The sequence below is a fragment of the Gambusia affinis genome, linkage group LG01 (assembly GCF_019740435.1).
Source record: "Gambusia affinis linkage group LG01, SWU_Gaff_1.0, whole genome shotgun sequence".
NCBI classification, from domain to species: Eukaryota; Metazoa; Chordata; class Actinopteri; order Cyprinodontiformes; family Poeciliidae; genus Gambusia; species Gambusia affinis.
The window spans coordinates 5,589,691-5,605,971 of NC_057868.1; the positions used below are offsets into that span (position 1 = coordinate 5,589,691).

General features: G+C 40.1%; 2 protein-coding genes across 5 annotated transcripts; both read right to left on the reverse strand.

Annotated features, from left to right (window-relative positions):
• Window positions 1-672: 672 nt before the first annotated feature.
• Window positions 673-10,392, reverse strand: hoxc12a (homeobox C12a). Of its 4 annotated transcripts, none has more exons than XM_044111862.1 (5): window positions 10,215-10,392; window positions 9,497-9,581; window positions 6,811-6,932; window positions 4,028-5,172; window positions 673-2,937 (listed from the first exon to the last, which is right to left on the reverse strand). In XM_044111862.1, the coding sequence occupies exons 4-5, from the start codon at window positions 4,623-4,625 to the stop codon at window positions 2,699-2,701; spliced, it is 837 nt and encodes a 278-aa protein (XP_043967797.1). In that variant the 5' UTR covers window positions 4,626-5,172; window positions 6,811-6,932; window positions 9,497-9,581; window positions 10,215-10,392; the 3' UTR covers window positions 673-2,698. The 4 variants fall into 4 exon arrangements, with proteins under 4 accessions (XP_043967797.1, XP_043967805.1, XP_043967783.1 ...); XM_044111870.1 differs by having other exon boundaries at window positions 9,497-9,584; XM_044111848.1 differs by having other exon boundaries at window positions 9,497-9,648.
• A 1,455-nt stretch (window positions 10,393-11,847) lies between these two features.
• On the reverse strand, window positions 11,848-16,043 carry hoxc13a (homeobox C13a). The gene is made up of 2 exons (XM_044111834.1): window positions 15,232-16,043; window positions 11,848-13,046 (listed from the first exon to the last, which is right to left on the reverse strand). Exons 1-2 carry the CDS (start codon window positions 15,893-15,895, stop codon window positions 12,790-12,792), a joined length of 921 nt encoding a protein of 306 aa, XP_043967769.1. The 5' UTR covers window positions 15,896-16,043; the 3' UTR covers window positions 11,848-12,789.
• Window positions 16,044-16,281: the final 238 nt, after the last annotated feature.

The following is a 16,281-nucleotide window of genomic DNA, read 5'->3' on the forward strand; positions in this document are numbered from 1 at the left end:
TTTAAAAAAAAATACCGGTTTCGATGTAGAAATATCACGTGTTTAAATCGCTCAGGAAAACCGCAGAGAGGCACAAGTAGTGGCCAGCCCGAAAGGTCTTATACATATATGGAGCACTGGGGTGTAACCCTATTACTGGTTTACAGAGCTATTGCGTGTTTAGCTGAGAGGTTATAGGCTTGTAGCAAAGCAGTGACACCGACCAGGTCAAACTTGAAGGGTTTTAAAAAGACTCTTTTTTTCTCTATTTTTTTTTTTTTTTTTTTTTTACCGAAAACAAAAGCACGTTTCCACAAAGTACGTATTAATCTGGCCGCCATTTTGCATGGTCACTTATATCAAAGATGCCCTATAACCTATTTTTGCATTTCTGCCGGCCATAGTAAAATTAGGCCAACCTGTGTGGGCTCCCACAGCATCCATTTGAAAGCGTGAGCCACACGCCAACAAAACATTTTCTCAAATACCTCGAAATGACCGGTTAATCTTCAAATCTGCATTTAATTGTGGCTTTATTTTTCTGTAGGTTCTAGGTCAGGTCTTAATAAAACTATTCCAGCAGAGAAAAACACACACACACACACATATATGTGTATATATATATATATATATATATAAAGGCTGAATACGCAGGGAGGTACCGTGCAATAACAGACTGATGTAACACCAATAAACGTTTCAATATTCTGTTTATTGAAGACCTTACGCATATACATTCATATCAGTATTACTTTTACAAGACAACGTAGCAGTCCTTACAAGCGCAAAGGAAGGAATGCAGTGGGGTGGGCGACATCATGAAAGATACGATCATGGACAACTATTACACTAAAACAGAGTTCTTTTTAACATGAAGTGAATGGTACAAAATAACAAAATTTTATTTATTTATTTATTTATTTTAAATTCATTCTGAATGTCGGCCTATACATTCCCACCAACCCCTTACAGTTACAAACTGGCTACATAGAGAGAGCAATAGATATGGAATGCTGTATTGTACAAGGCGATCAGTAACATAAAGCACTATTACATAGCGATAAGGGATCCTCAAAAAAGGATGCGAATACTAATAATGATTATATCTTAATTTTACAGAGTTATACACGAGGACAAGGTAAGGACGGAGACTATACTGCAAGTACATTAGGTCGGCCTAAGCGGCTCCCCGTCCCTGCAAAATAATAATAATAATAATAATAATAATAATAATAATAATAATAATAATAATAATAATAATACATTCTTTGAAGGCGTTTATTTAAAAAACCGTTCAATATTAATGGTTTTGACTTGTTCAAAAAAGAAAGGGTACAAAAAGTCACCTACAGAAAAAAAGTGGCCCGCAGAACACCACTTGTAGCACTTTCACATCAATAACATGCTGCAAACATTTTCTTTTAGCTTACTCATAATACATAACAGATAATATACTGCGGTCACACCCGAATCCAAGGGCGAACACATTCGGAGGCCTGAAACGTCTTAAAAATGATTTTTTTAAATGATTCTATCTGTTTACTTTATATGTACATTTTGTAATTATCACGAGCACCAATACGTTTCAGAAATGCTCCTTTTGGCCTGAAAGCGTACATCCTCCGTAGTATGTGAGTGACAGCTGGCGGATTGAGATGACCTGCCACGCAATCATTTCTACTGTTAGGTCACCCTATTCACGGATCCTCTGTGAATTTTCGGCTGGCATAAGTCTGAACTTTCTTGTGTTGTAGCAGCTCCAGGTTCGCTTTCGAACGGTGAAAATTCACGCAGGACTCAGTGGTTTGTTGTAAAGACAAGTTGAGAGGTAACAAAAGAAGTAGAATAATAATACTAATAATAATAATTATAGATGGGGTTTTTTGTTGTTGTTGTTGCTTGCACTCGTTTGTTTTTATCCTCAGTGCGCAGTCTGTCAGGCTCGGCTGTACTGCTGTGAATTCCGTTGCTGTGTTACATTTATGTGTTTGTTATACTTGCCTCTCCTCTGTCATGCAGAGACCCAGACTTCTAGCACTCCTGCCCGTGACCGTGAACGTGCACACACAGAAAAGAAAACATGGGAATCACTCCTCTTGAGCAACAAATTACACGATAGGACGCAGAAAACAGCCGGGATGGATTTCTTTTTTCTTTTTCTTTTTTTTCCCCCTCTTCAGATTTTAACTGAAGATATTATATAGACATTACAGCGCGGATTCGTTGCAGTCAGACTGTCTGACCTCGCAGATATTTTTAGGCCCTATCTTAAGATTTCTGTCTTGAATGGCCTCTTCTACGCCTTCAACTATCAGGCTAAATCAGAATGAATGTTGTCATATTGCCTCAAAAAACTGGATATGCTTTGGCGGTTCAAGAGCGGAGGGTGGAGATGGGGGGCGGGGGGTGTACAAAGATAAAACACATTTTCACAGCTTTTGTGCCATTACACCACGCCTCAAGGCTCACTGATGTGCATCTTATATGACGCCATTTAATGGCTTGTTTTTAAGGGGTGAGAGGGGGGGCAGTTAGGGATAATCCAGCAAAAAGGATCTGATAGCCTGCAATGTGAATAAAGATGGATATGTGAGTGCATGCATTCAAAGAATACCTAAGGGAGCGTAGTAGGCTTGGCTTTTTTTCTCTCTTCTTCTTCTTCTTCTTTTTTTTTTTTTTTTACTGCTTATCGATTCACTTTTCTATATCCCGAATCTCTCTAGAAGTAGGCCAAAGCTTGCTCCCTCAACATGAGTCTCTTTTTCTTCATCCTGCGGTTCTGGAACCAGATCTTCACTTGTTGGTCACTGAGGTTCAGCCGGTCAGAGAGCTCCCTCCGCCGCTGCCGGGTGATGAACTCGTTCAGCATGAATTCCCCTTCGAGCTCCGCCAGCTGTAGCTTGGAGTAGGGTTTACGCTTCTTCCTGGTCCGAGTGTGCATCGGGTACCACGGGGCACCTGGAGGAGAGGAGACGAGGAGAAAGAGGTTGAAGGCGAAGGAGGAGGTGGTGGAGGAGGAAGAGGGTCAAGGAGCAGATTAGTCAACACAGTTAGGCTACAAAATCACGGTCATCTTCAAGGTTATGGCGAAGCTAAGGGGGCATCTGTTGTCTTAGAGGGGGACAGGTCACTCTAACAATCGCTTGAGCCATAAATGGGCGCAATTAGAGCGTAAATTGTGTCATATGGTGGTGCAACATTATACAGTTACAGAGAGAGTTGGAATGTTTTTGTTCTGTTTTTGGTTTTTTTGCAAGAGCTGCATTGTGTATGTATAATGAGAACCACTGCAAGCTGCACGATTCTACAAAAGTTGGACCTGTTTTGGTCTGGTCTGAGTTTCTCTGAACACTTTCATCAGATTTCATTTATTTTTATCTTTTCTTTCATGGCTCTGAGCAGAGGATGCCATAGTTAGCTAACGCGCAGCTTTGCATCCCAGGAAGTTTTATAGTTGCAGTTGAAACGGCGTTAAAGCAATAATTAAGCCGTACCTGCAGCATTTACCTTAACGTTTTTTGTGCTAGTTTCGAGAGGATTTTAAACAGCTGAAGTCCACAGCGACAGATATTAATTCTGTTTGCGAGACATTAAATAGGAAAAACTCTCTCCCTCTGTCTTTTCAACGCAGTCAACCAAAGTGACTCCTCTTTAAGTCAGTTCACTAATTCGTGCTTGAACAGTGAAAAGAAGGTGGAAAAAATCAGCTCACCTAAGCTGCAGAAATATGATGATCTCAGCGGAATGTTTTGGCCCAACAAACTATGGAGACACCTATAGTTCAGAAGGGGTTTTCTGGGATTGCTCGCAACCACATGGTGCATGGGGTAATTTAGGGCAACCCCTAGTGGCGTGTGCGCACCACGCATGTTTCCTGCAGCCTGAAAAGGCTGCAAGATGTGCAGCCTTTTCAATCCCTCCCTAAGGCGAATATAGCTGCAGCCACATTATTAAGAAAAATTTAACAACACGTTTATTGCACCACTATTAATCTAAAATGTCCAGATAACAAAAAAAAAAAAAAAAAAAAAAAAAAAAAAGCACCCACCTCCGCCTGCGGCTATGTTGCCTGTATGGCTTCCCGGTGACACCAGGGTCTGTGTGTCGCTGGATGGAGGCTTGCTGCCCTCATTCAGCAGAGAGGAGCTGGAGTCGGACTCCATCGACTGACAGGACGGCGGATCCTGAGTGAGCTGCTCCGTCCCATACTCATATTTGGAGAAGGCAACGCCGCCCGCAATCCCAGCGTGCATCCCGTGGTCAGATGTTAGGGAAGATGCGTCCCTTGCCCTGTCCTCCCGTTTGAGGCTGCCGCTGCCGCCGCCGCCGCCCCCTGAGCAGGTCTCTCTGTTCCCGCTGTTGTAGTAACACTTGCCCTCCTCTGGTCTGGTGATCTCACACGACCGATTGAAGGAAGGGTTAATAGACACGGGGCTGCTAAAGTAGGATTGAGAGTATCCATTGCACGGCTCCGAAGGGTTCCACGGGAGGGAGCAAACATTGTCCCTTCTCGGGTAGGAGAGAGACGGTAGCCCCGCCAGCTGTCCCCCTGAGGCTCTAAAATTCGGAAAGTAAAACGTGTCTCCCGTGTGGATGTTTACCAGAGGTCCCACAAACCCTGGATTAAGGAGATTATGCTCGCCCATTTCCGCGGGCCCGACCAACAGCTTCTAGTTTATTGCAATCTGACATTTAACATAGTTAAACCTGGAGCCGCGCCTGATTGGTTATCCCGGCACCACGTGGCCAGGCTAAGTTGTGCTCCACATGGTACCACCCACTTGGTCCATCTCAGACAAAACAAAACATTAACTTCTGTATTACAACGGTTTATAAGCTTTTTAAAAAATACTATAAACCTTTTATTTAAAATGTAGAGTCTTGTTTTTCTCCCCCTCTCTCTCCACGAGCCCAGAAGGGAGTCTCTTTTCCATTTGCACCAGTGGAACTGTCCACGGCCTCGTTTAATATCTTTATATGCTGGCAAAAGTTTTTTTTTTTTTTTCTTATGAAAACTATTTTTTCTTCCGAGAGAGGGTGCGTATACGACTTCTTGTTTTCTAACAAATTATGGCTGAATTTTGTGTCACATAAAATCGTGATGCCCCAATTTACAAGCTTGTTTTAAGAAAAAGACTGATCCTCATTGCTCATATTTACAGTAACAGGGTCAGCGAGTAGAAGCCACTGGGTCTGTAAAAAAGAAGACGAAGAAGAAGAAGAACAGGAAGGAGACGAAGAAGACGATATTCTACAAGGTTACTTTAAGAGCGTATATTTCACATCATATTCTCTAGTACACCTCACATGAGCAACTTTAACAGATACCTCCAATAAACGTTGCTGGCCAAACTCTGGTGGGATAGTTACACCTCTCGCAATTCTTTTATATGAATTTTACAAGATATCAGAGGGCACTTAACTGATTCAATCAGCGGAGAGGCCCTCTGCTTTATATCGCACTAATTAGTTGATTTAGAAGCGGGTGTGAGGACACCGAGCAAATATGGAGGCAGTCAAGAAACTCACCTTGTAATTTCAATACACATTGAGAACAAATGCAAAAAAAAATGTGTTTGATAAAGCAGATTGTATACAAATCCTGTAAAGTACTGTTTCAGAAGTTTACAACGCGTTTGGTCATCAGTCTGTCACGCAACTCGCACTAAAGCGGGGAAGTCTAACTTCTGAAGTCTCCCCTCGCAACACCTCATTATTTCTGAAAATATCTTATTAAACAAATCCTTTACGATTTGTTTTAAAATTATTTTTAACCGAACTTGTTCCAAAGCTCAGTCAAGATGTTGATATCAACAGATGTCATGTATGGCTCTGCGATGTTAGTGTCCGTTGAAAAAAAAAAAAAAAAAAAAAACGTAAAATAGCGTCATGGGAAATTCTTCTGATTTGGAGAAAATGAAGGGAAAGAGTATGAACAAATAACTTAATATCGTAATATCTTTAAATTTCTTAAAGACTGCCAAGGACCCGGGTGCTGCGTTAATTCAAGTTCAAGACGCAGAGTCACGGTGCGTTGAACTTGATGTTGAACTCTATTGCTCTATCTTAAAGGTAATGCAAATTACTCTCGCATAGACAAACCAATTGAAACCCAGAATTTTTTTTTTTCGTATTTTGCAGCATGTATTGGGGGGTAGACAGTCGCAATTCTCGTTAACAATGTGCACGTTCAAAATTTCTTTATGTTGCAGAAAACACTACTCTTTTGAATAAATAGCCTAATTCATAGTTTACAGAAACATGACATAGTTAATAATGTGGGAAGAAAATCTCTTTCAATCACCTGATTATGCATTTAAGGATAATGAAAAATGCGCATGGCAAGCCAGAGGGTTGCACATGCGTGCTAGACAGCCCTAGTTCCACGCTACAAAATTTGCCAATGAGGTGTTATGTGAGAACACCAACATTCATTTAAACACTTGTTTGGGAACGACTTGCAAGTCAGCCGATATGTGATAGCCGTATCTGTCACTTTTGACCACGCATCCTCTCTCAACCCAAAGACACCGAGCCGCGCTCGGGCCTTAAATAGCAAGACAAATATCAGATGTTTTTTAACAGGACAGGCTGGTGGGTCTCAGCCTTCGCCGCAGCTCCTATCACTGCACATTCTTTCATCTAGTTAGTGAGTCTCGCAATGCGTGCAGCGCGTTAGTCCAACATAATATGGGAGCGCAGCTGTGGCACTTCGCGGGTTGTCGTGTTGTCGGAACGGCGAACGAGAAGCAACACAGTGCGGCGTGGTGATGGCAACAAAAAAGCGCCCGAGCATATGAGTAAGGTACAGGCTGGTAGCAGCCGCTTTACCTCGGGGGAGAAGAAGCAATGTGTTGCACCTCCCAGCCTCGTCTCTCCACGCCTCCGGTCCACAGATCCAAACAAATGCGTGTCTGCACAGGCAGTCTCCAAGCTCTGCTACAGTCCCATATCTGACCCCAATATGTAATAAAACAATACAAAAACATCTTCTTGGTAAAATGTAATGGCAAACGGAGCACTGTCAAGGTCACTGTCTAGTACACTGTCTGTTCCTTATTGAAATTAGCCAACTGGAATCCCCCGTCCTGCCTAGAAAGGGCAATAGCCTAAACAAAGGCCTTTTCTTCCTTCTTTTCTCTCTTTGATTTTCTGCAGGCAGGTTTCCACGGTTATTGCCCCATGGAAGCTTTGTACAGAGCATTTCTTGAGAAACTAACTCACGGGGGAAAGATAAAGTATGCACAGAAATGTCAAGATTCGGAGCTGAAAAGTTTGGATAATTTTTAATTTAATGATTTACAACTGCCAAAAACAAACAACAGTATTACTTTTCACAATATATCCAGGGATACTGAGCACCAGGGGAAAAAAACAAACAAACACTACTATTACTACAATACTCCGTGTAAGTCATAAAATAATGAAAGCATAAAAAGACCAATTTTAAACAGTAAATTTAAAACAAAGTCTTAATAATTCAGGTAATATTACGCAGAATCAAGAAAACCATCACCAAGAGCAGGCCGTTTTTCATTGCTTTGAACAAAATAAAAAAAAGTTGAACTTGACAGTGTGAAAAAAAACCTTGGTATAAAATCATGGCGACTTAATTTATATATATATATAATCTGCTGCTTTAAATTTTCAAATTCACAGGTAAGGAAATTAAAGCGCTGTTTGCTTTTTTGTTTCCCGTGACTCCATGTGTTTGTGTGTATGTGCGCGCGTGCGTGCGGATGTGTCTGTGTTTGTGCGTGTGTATGCGTGTGTGTGTGTGTTTCATGTTTCTACGGTAATAATATTTGTAAACACTTCTACATGTAGGATTCCTCATTGTCATAGTGAAAAATATTGAATTAAGTTGAAAATTGCAAAACTTTTCTAAACTTTTTATGTTATTTTCTCTTTATTGATACATGTACATCTCACGGAGACACAGGGTTTGATTTTTAAGACAACTTAACATTGTAAACAGAAATAGCAATGCTGCTATGAAATACACGAATGGATCGGAAAACTTCAATGCAGCTGCTTTTATGTTAGACAACAATTGTCCAGTTATTACGTAGTTACAGATTAAACAACATAATGGAATAGCTGTAGAATAAAGTTATGATACACTCAAATATGAATATATGTAAATACAGGGGAAGTAATAGTTGTGTGTATACTTATCTTAATATGTTTTATCCATTTTATTTTTTACTTTGTTATTTTTCTAAACCCTCATAAATATTTATAGATTATATTTACTCACTATTTTGCATTATATTTTTATTTCTTCTTCTTTTGCCTGCTGGGCACTTTGTTCAACTTGTGCTCTTTTTGAAAGCACATATTTAAAAAAAGCTTTTAAACTGCCAAACTCCTATGTGTATTTCTACTGCAGACGTTTTATCTAATCAGGAATCAAACTGTAAAACAGTTAGGGCACCAAAGGCATCTATGGAAACTACTGTTTCTCATATTCTTTAATCAGAAGTTCAGAAGTTCTACTTGATGTATTTGAAATATTTTTCATCTAAACGTCAAAAACAAAACAAAAAAAATTAAACTGAATAAAATATAGACATAGTATATTCATACATGCTGTCTAGCGCAAGGAAGCAAACTTCGACAGTGCGTTTAAATCAAAACTGCGGCAAAATTTGCTGAGTAAGCAGAGTGCTGCATGAATAAGAAACACTTAAAGCACTTCCTGTTATTTTCCTCTGGTCACCACCAGAGGTTATCAGCCCCCTTTCTCATGTCTGTGTCTGGTAGCGGCCTGCAGCAATGACGAAACATCACGCATATAAACAAGGCAACTTTTTGTCCTCCTTCGGTGTTTTCAAGATTGAGTCCGTGTCTGATCAGTTCAAATGTAAAAACAATTTTAGAATTTTGATTTACAAAAATAATTGAGACAGCTTTTATGACTAAATGTTGGGACTTTTCTATTGTCTGAACAATTTAAACAGCGTTGACTTTTAAGTAGGAACATATAAATAAGGCTGCAGCGGGTAAAACATTAACATAATTCTCATGAAGCAAGTCAAGTCTAAGATTTCCTCCTCCAATTGTACGCTTGGGATTTTCGTACATACATATATGTTCAATATAATATTGTATGATGTTTATATATAAATATGCATTTCCTCTTTGTAAGCAAAAACAGAAATTAGTTACTATATACTTTCGAACTGACTGAATAAAATATTAAATTAGTATTTTAAGTTTATTTAACATCATATGTTTGGGGTATTTGAACTTGCTAAACCGCGCGTTTTACTACAACACTAAATTAAAATTCAGGGGGGAAAAAACTCCTGTCATAATGCTCCACAATATCAAAAGCTAAAACTATTTTTAAAATATATATTTTTAAAACTTTAGTCTCCTGGTTTTATTATATTCAATCCGTACAAGAATTAATTTCCAACAAGTTTTGTGTGCCAAAGCTTTATCAAGTCCAAAAGTCATAAAACAAAGTCCACGTAAACCTATGGACAAGATACAGGGAGAGCCGCCCTACCTTTAATGGCTATCTTGTGGGCGATGTCGTGTCATTATTTCCTCTTGATGTGCTGATTGTTGCTGCTTCGGATTGCTGCAGATTGCTGCTGTTGGAGAGAGCCGTCAAAAGTCCTACCTGTCCACCATGGTCAATAACACACACACACACACCTACACACACTCACACACGCGCGCACACACACAGAGAGAGAGACAAACACACACACACACACACACACACACACACACACAGTCCTCGTGGTAACTGCATGAAACTATTGCTGACTCGCAGAGGCTTGGGAACACGATGCATATAACTATACTTTTTGCGCACTTCCCAAAAACTGAAAAGAGCCCAAATGTCGGCGTAAAGCTCCGAAAGATGGTCAGGAAAAACCCAGGTCAAAGGATATCCTTACACTTCCCCTTTTTATGAATTTATGGCATGCCATTAAGCCCCGGCTGTCTAGACGGGGGAAATAACACCTTGTTTGCCCACAAACAAACCACCGAGCTCCGCCGTCCAGCCCCCTTATTTATTATTCACAATCTTCTGTGATGTCAAGGTCAAAGTGACCACATAGTCATGGTCAAGGGTAAAATAAGAAGAGCCAAAAGTTTCCACTGGCTGAAAATTGAGGAACCCAGACCACAAAAAAAGAAAAGCTTCAAAAAGATCTGCAGAAGCTGGAAAAACTGACAACGCTGCAGAAGAGTGGAATTAAACCACATCTCACCTAGTAATTATAAATTCAGCAGAGCTTTTAGGTATCCAGATTGCAGGAAAGTTACACTTAAAAGTACAAGGGTTCAGAGATTGAAACTTAGAATCGAGTAGTCATGCCAACGCCGTTTTAAGCCTAATCTAGTCGTTTTGGCATACGTCAACTCAGCTCCGTGTTCATTCCAATCAGAAACCTAAATTACAGACTGGACGTGAACATGTCTAAAGAAGACCTAAAATAAACTAGCTCCAGCTTGTGTCTGATTCCCTGGACAGCTGAGTGGGGTGTTCATTAGAACGTATTTTCCTTCAATGGTTTCAGTAAATATGTCTCGTTTAGGTGGCCTTACTAAGCTATGGGTTCAGGCGGTTGTAAATAAATAAATAAATAAATAAATAAATAAATAAATAAATAAATAAATAAATAAATAAATAATATGCCTTTCTTAGAGCAACACAAAAAAAGTTCCGTGCCTGTAAATATATATGTACAAAACAAGCAAGAGACAGATTGTGTTTGTATTATATTATCAGTTGATCAACCAATAAATTTAACCCATTTAAAAAATTCCGCACACATCACTTTACTTTATGCAACCTACCTCTTGCAGGGGGGAATACTGTGTATGCCCTACACACGTTGGACCAAAAAAAAAAAAAAAAAATCGTGACAGTGTGTCGACATATTACGGCATTGAAATTGTGAAAATATGCGAATTCCTTACGTTTACGATGAAAACGAATTTATTTTAAGCAACGAGAAGAGGTGAGGTTGACAAAACAGCGACTATGTTAATCGGCCTAGATCATTAAAGATCTTGCGCACAACTTACCTGTTTTAGAGGCATTGGCCGCAATTTACATTGGACGGCGGAATGAAATGCTAATTTATCTAAATACCAATGTCACACATTAATTTAGCAATGCAAACAGCACGCACGCTCAGAGGATGATTGCTTATCAGGAGAAACACGTAGAATTCGCGATTCAAATTGTGCTATTTAAGTAAAATGCTGTCTTTTGTCAGAATACGTTTTTACTTTTGGAATGTAAAAGAAGCTGAATATCGTTACCTCCCTGAAATAATGGCCTACGTCTTTATCTTTTTAAGTAATTTTTGCTAAAGAAATGACCGCCTCTTTCAGACGATTGTTTTAGGAAGGTGGAAATTTGCTTCTGTGTGGTGAAGATTAGAACATAACTCGCTTTATTGTTTCCCTTGATTTTATCTCACATTACAACCTAAAATTTGTCTTATTAGATTTTTCCCAGAACTGGGTTTGATGCAGTTACATTGAACCAAATCTAACTTGACACGCTGATAATATCTCAAAACTGACGCATAGGGTCGTGCAAATATTAAACATTTTGAATGACGTGGTTAGATCCTCAAAAATTAGGATCGCCCTTTATGCAACAACGTCTTTACTAGATGTCCAATAACTATTTGGTAGTACTGGTGTTGTAATGTAAAATAAAAATAATAATAATAATAATAATAATAAAAGTACAGTAGTACGGCAGCCGATTAACATATGTGCATCTCGAAACGAATTTAAATTTTCCGGTTGAGATGCTTAATTGACTTGAGTATGAGCGAGCATTTTCATAATCATCATTTATTTATGAAACACTGTTACCAGAACGCAATTCAACATCACAATACAGTTCACATACTGCACCAAAGTAGAAACGATACAGGCTTCGTATACACGACGTGTGATCATAGCTCCACCGTTACACCGAACAAGGTCATAACAAAATAAAACGATTGTGCATTTATATGTAATACTCACTTTAATGGTTTACAATCATTCCAGTTGCATGACAGAGTCCTTCACTGATAAAGGAAAACATACAGGTTTATGGTACTCCGGTACTAGATAATATGAATTAAATAATGGAGGCATTGCACTATACAGATTAACAACATAGCAGCCTATGTTTTAGCCCAGGCTTTACAGAACACATCCCACATATGGGAACATTGCTTTTGAAATTCGGATGATCTTTTTTTTCTTCCTTTTTTTTAAATTATTCTTTCTGCCGAAAGTCTTCGATGTCAGTTGTAGAAACTGATTAAAGTCGAAAGTTCGACTTATGCTGTCCATATGGCGATCATCCTTTCTAAAATGACAACTGTTTCCTTTGATTTTGATCTCCCCCATTGCAAGCACTTTGAGATGTCGTCAGTCCTTTTAAAGATGCAGGCTTGAAGAAGAAGAAGACGAAGAAGAAGAAGGAGAAGAAGAAGAAAAAAACACGCAATACTTGTCTTTGAAATACAGATAGCGTTTTAAATATTATATATTTATATATGTACATTCCTATAAAACAAAATCGAAGTGAACTTTCAACATTTTCACAGTTTTTAGAGGATTATCTCTAAACTGAGAAGTGGATGGGGAGGCTGTAGACGTGGTCGGCGGCGTTGGCTGATGTTGGAACTTAAATTAGAAATTTAAAACACACTCGACCAAAACAACAACAGAAAAATATATAATATTCTTCAGTCAAGATCTTTCGATGCGAGAGGTAAACAGATGCCGTGTTGTTTTCGGAAGATTCGAGGTGCAGCCCTGTTTGCATCAAGTGGTGTGGATGTGATTGTTCTTGGATTTGCTGACGAATTTTTTCTCCTTGACCCGCCGGTTCTGGAACCAGATGGTGACTTGGCGCTCCGACAGGTTGGTGGCGGCCGAGATGCGCCTTCTCTTGTCTTTGGTGATGAACTTGCTGGCCGCGTACTCCTTCTCCAGCTCCTTGAGCTGGACCTTGGTGTAAGGGACGCGCTTTTTGCGCCCGCGACGGTAACTACTGACCTCGGGCTGCAGGGGCACGACGTCTGCAAAGGAGAGAGGGGGACATTTTAGGTTTTGTCCAAAAGATATAATGCACACTACCAGGAGAACTCCAGTTGGCAAAATAAAAAAAAAATTAATTAAAATCTAGAAAAAGGCGTGCAAGTGCGTGTGCATGTGTGTGTGTGTGTGTGTGTGTGTAGGTGTGTGTGGGTGTGTGTGTGTGTGTGTGTGTGGATCTATTTGTGCGCCGCATGCGTGCGTCCTGCGTAGATTGGAGGTGGGGGTTGTTCTCAGGTGTGGTGCACCTGACTTTTCAAAACATCTGACACAAAATCCATTCTAAAAATACAAATAAAAAAATGACAATAAATCACAGAACTCTTCCGCGTCCTTTGTTTCAGTAAATAACACAAAGCATCGACCTACAGAAGCTCTGCTAGATATACTTTTCAGCGGTGAGTGATCATTAAGGCTTCTCTAAATTTGCTGACTAGATCTACAAACCACAGTCACAGTTATTAGTACTGGCACCTTGAGGAGTACCCAAGGAAGTGCCTGATTAGAAAACTAAAAATTGCCAACAAATCTTAGAACTGAATGGAGCTCTTAAAAAAAGTATTGTAAACTTTACATGCACAAAGTTACACATATAAAAAACTTCAGCTATAGAAACCTGAACTGTGTTTAAATAACCTAAAGTAATACGTGGAAATATTTTTTTCTTCTTCTTTTTTCAGTAACTGACTCATTTGTTAGGGTTACATAAATCGATAGTTTCCATTTATTTTTCTTTTAAGTTTTTAAGCCGCTAAAAGAGTTACTAAAAAGCATGGTTCCTTAAACTGTGAGCAAACTGTGACACAGAGTTTTATAATTCCTTTCATTTTAAAATCAAATGAGAGGTTGATTATTCTTTATTGTGAACAACTTAATATTTTGTGTTTTAACAATCTTCTAAATGAAATTTTAAACGATGACTAAAGTGAAAAACAATATGGAGTGGTGCTCCGTGTTTCTTTATAGTTTTTTTTTTTCTATTCTCTTGCAGTTGTGTTCATGTGGGAGGACGTCACTGTGTGTTTGAGCACGTGTGCGCGCTTACTTGACAGCGTGCCCGTGCTTGCGTGGCTAGCTCCAATATATTTGCAACATAAAAAAATGAGAGTAGGGGGCTGCAGGGAGTAGATGTGCCGGGGGTTGGGGGGAGTTGAGGGGTATCAATGTGCAATTAAAATAGCTGCAGATTTCACAAAGATCATAAACGCCAAATGAGATGTGTGTTACAGCGAGTGACTATTTCACTGCAAGATCACAACATGCGAGCCTCAATAAAAATAAATAAATAAATAACGTAAAATGATTCCTGATTGTGATGCGTTTATCTGCCTAGATGGCAATGCAGATGTTCTCTACAAGAGTCCAGATTGGCCTGTACGCAAAAGACGCACCACAAGGCTCAGAGATTTACGGCCACAGTCCAAATCCAGCAGGCTGTGTCTCAGTCACTGTATTCTCCTACATGGGGCAAAGGTATGCAGTGATGTACCTTTATATTCTACGTGACAGCAAACCTACCCCCTTTTGTCATGTGACTGTGCCATGGGCACAATGCTCAGAATATTGTCAGAGGGTCAGGCAGCTGAAAAAAGTTTATTTATCCTCGTATAGTTATGCATGTGCCACTGATTATCTTCCACCATCGTTTGGTTTTATTTTAAGCTGAATGTTTAGTTTTTAATGTAATAATAATAATAATAATAATAATAATAATAATAATAACAGATAGCTAATAGAGTCTTTTAAAAAGTTTATAATTTTGCACACAATTACACAGTGAAATTATGTAAATGTTCTTTATGGTTTAAAATGCAATTTAGAATTTAGCATGGAAGAGACATTCGAGCAGGAAATAATATACATGTGAACTAAACGCTTAGATGTTGGAAGAGGACACTTGTCTGCTAGGGTTTAAATAATGCTCTGAACATAATGGCACGTGTTAAATGTTGTACATAGTTATGGGAAAAAAATTCAATTCAGTTTATTCACACAGCGTCCAATTCACTACAGATGTCTCCTCAAGGCACTTTATAAAAATCATTTAAATTCAATCACATGTACTTTCCAATTGATCCTTGTTATCAAACAGTACAGTAAGCTCAGTTAATCAAAGTAGCGTAAAAAGTTTCTGTTTCTGGAAATATAATAACAGTTTTATATCCATACCTGGGAAAGGTGATTTCCAGAGATGGGTTGACTGCGTTTGCTCTTTAGAGCAGTACACCTGTCCATCCCAGCCATTGGAGAGAGCCCAGTGCTGGTATCCCTCCATGGGGATTAGGGCGTCGTGTCGCGGCTCAGGATGGGCGCTGATTCCGGGCACCACCGACACGTCCAGATATCCTGGGACTGCCTGGTACGAGCTGGCGAAACTCGGGTAGAAAGCAAACTCTTTCGGCCTGGTAGACAGTTCTTCCGTGGGGAGAGCCGTACTGGGTTCGGCATATTTCTCCGCGGGGTGGTACGAGCATGGCTTCTGCTGCAAGTTCACGTTGTGCGAGTGGGACAATCTACAGCCGTAATATGGGTTTCCAAAGGGGTAGCCGTAGCTCAGAGACGCGCTCGAAGACGTTTGCGGAGCGGGACACTGCCGACCGCTTTCCGGAGAGGAAATATCCGAGTAGACGGAGCCCTGGTGGGTCGCTATGGAGCCAGAATGTCGTCCCAGCGCAGGGTGCGACATCAGGTCCCTGCAGTGGGTCGCAGGGCAATTACCGCTCAGTCCCTCCATTGTTTGGCTTTTATTCTGGCTGCTTTCATTCGGGCTTTTTTCATAAACGTACATGAAGGTGTCCGCCCAGCGTGGATGCAGAACCAGCGAAGTCGTCATATCACGGGCTGCCGATGCTTTTTAAAAGTCGACTACTCCAAGACGGACACCTCATTTCCAACTACATTTTACACCGAGCGCATGCGCACACCGGGCCCAACAGTGTGTCCACTTCATTAAGAGTCTGGCACGTGATACGCTAACAAGTCCTGCGAGATTGGGTTTGAGAGTAGGGGCAGAGCAGCTCCTTTAAAGACCCACTGCCTCGCATGTCACCGTTTTTCCCCCACAGAAAGCCGAGTCACACCATTGGTTTAAGTCAGCTAGACCCACACCCTTAAAGGGAAGTTCTGGAAACGCTCAAAAGCTGGGCCACAGGAAAACAATCAGACGTTTAGCCGACTCTGTGAATTGACTGAGAATGTATGCCACCGTGTTGATACATG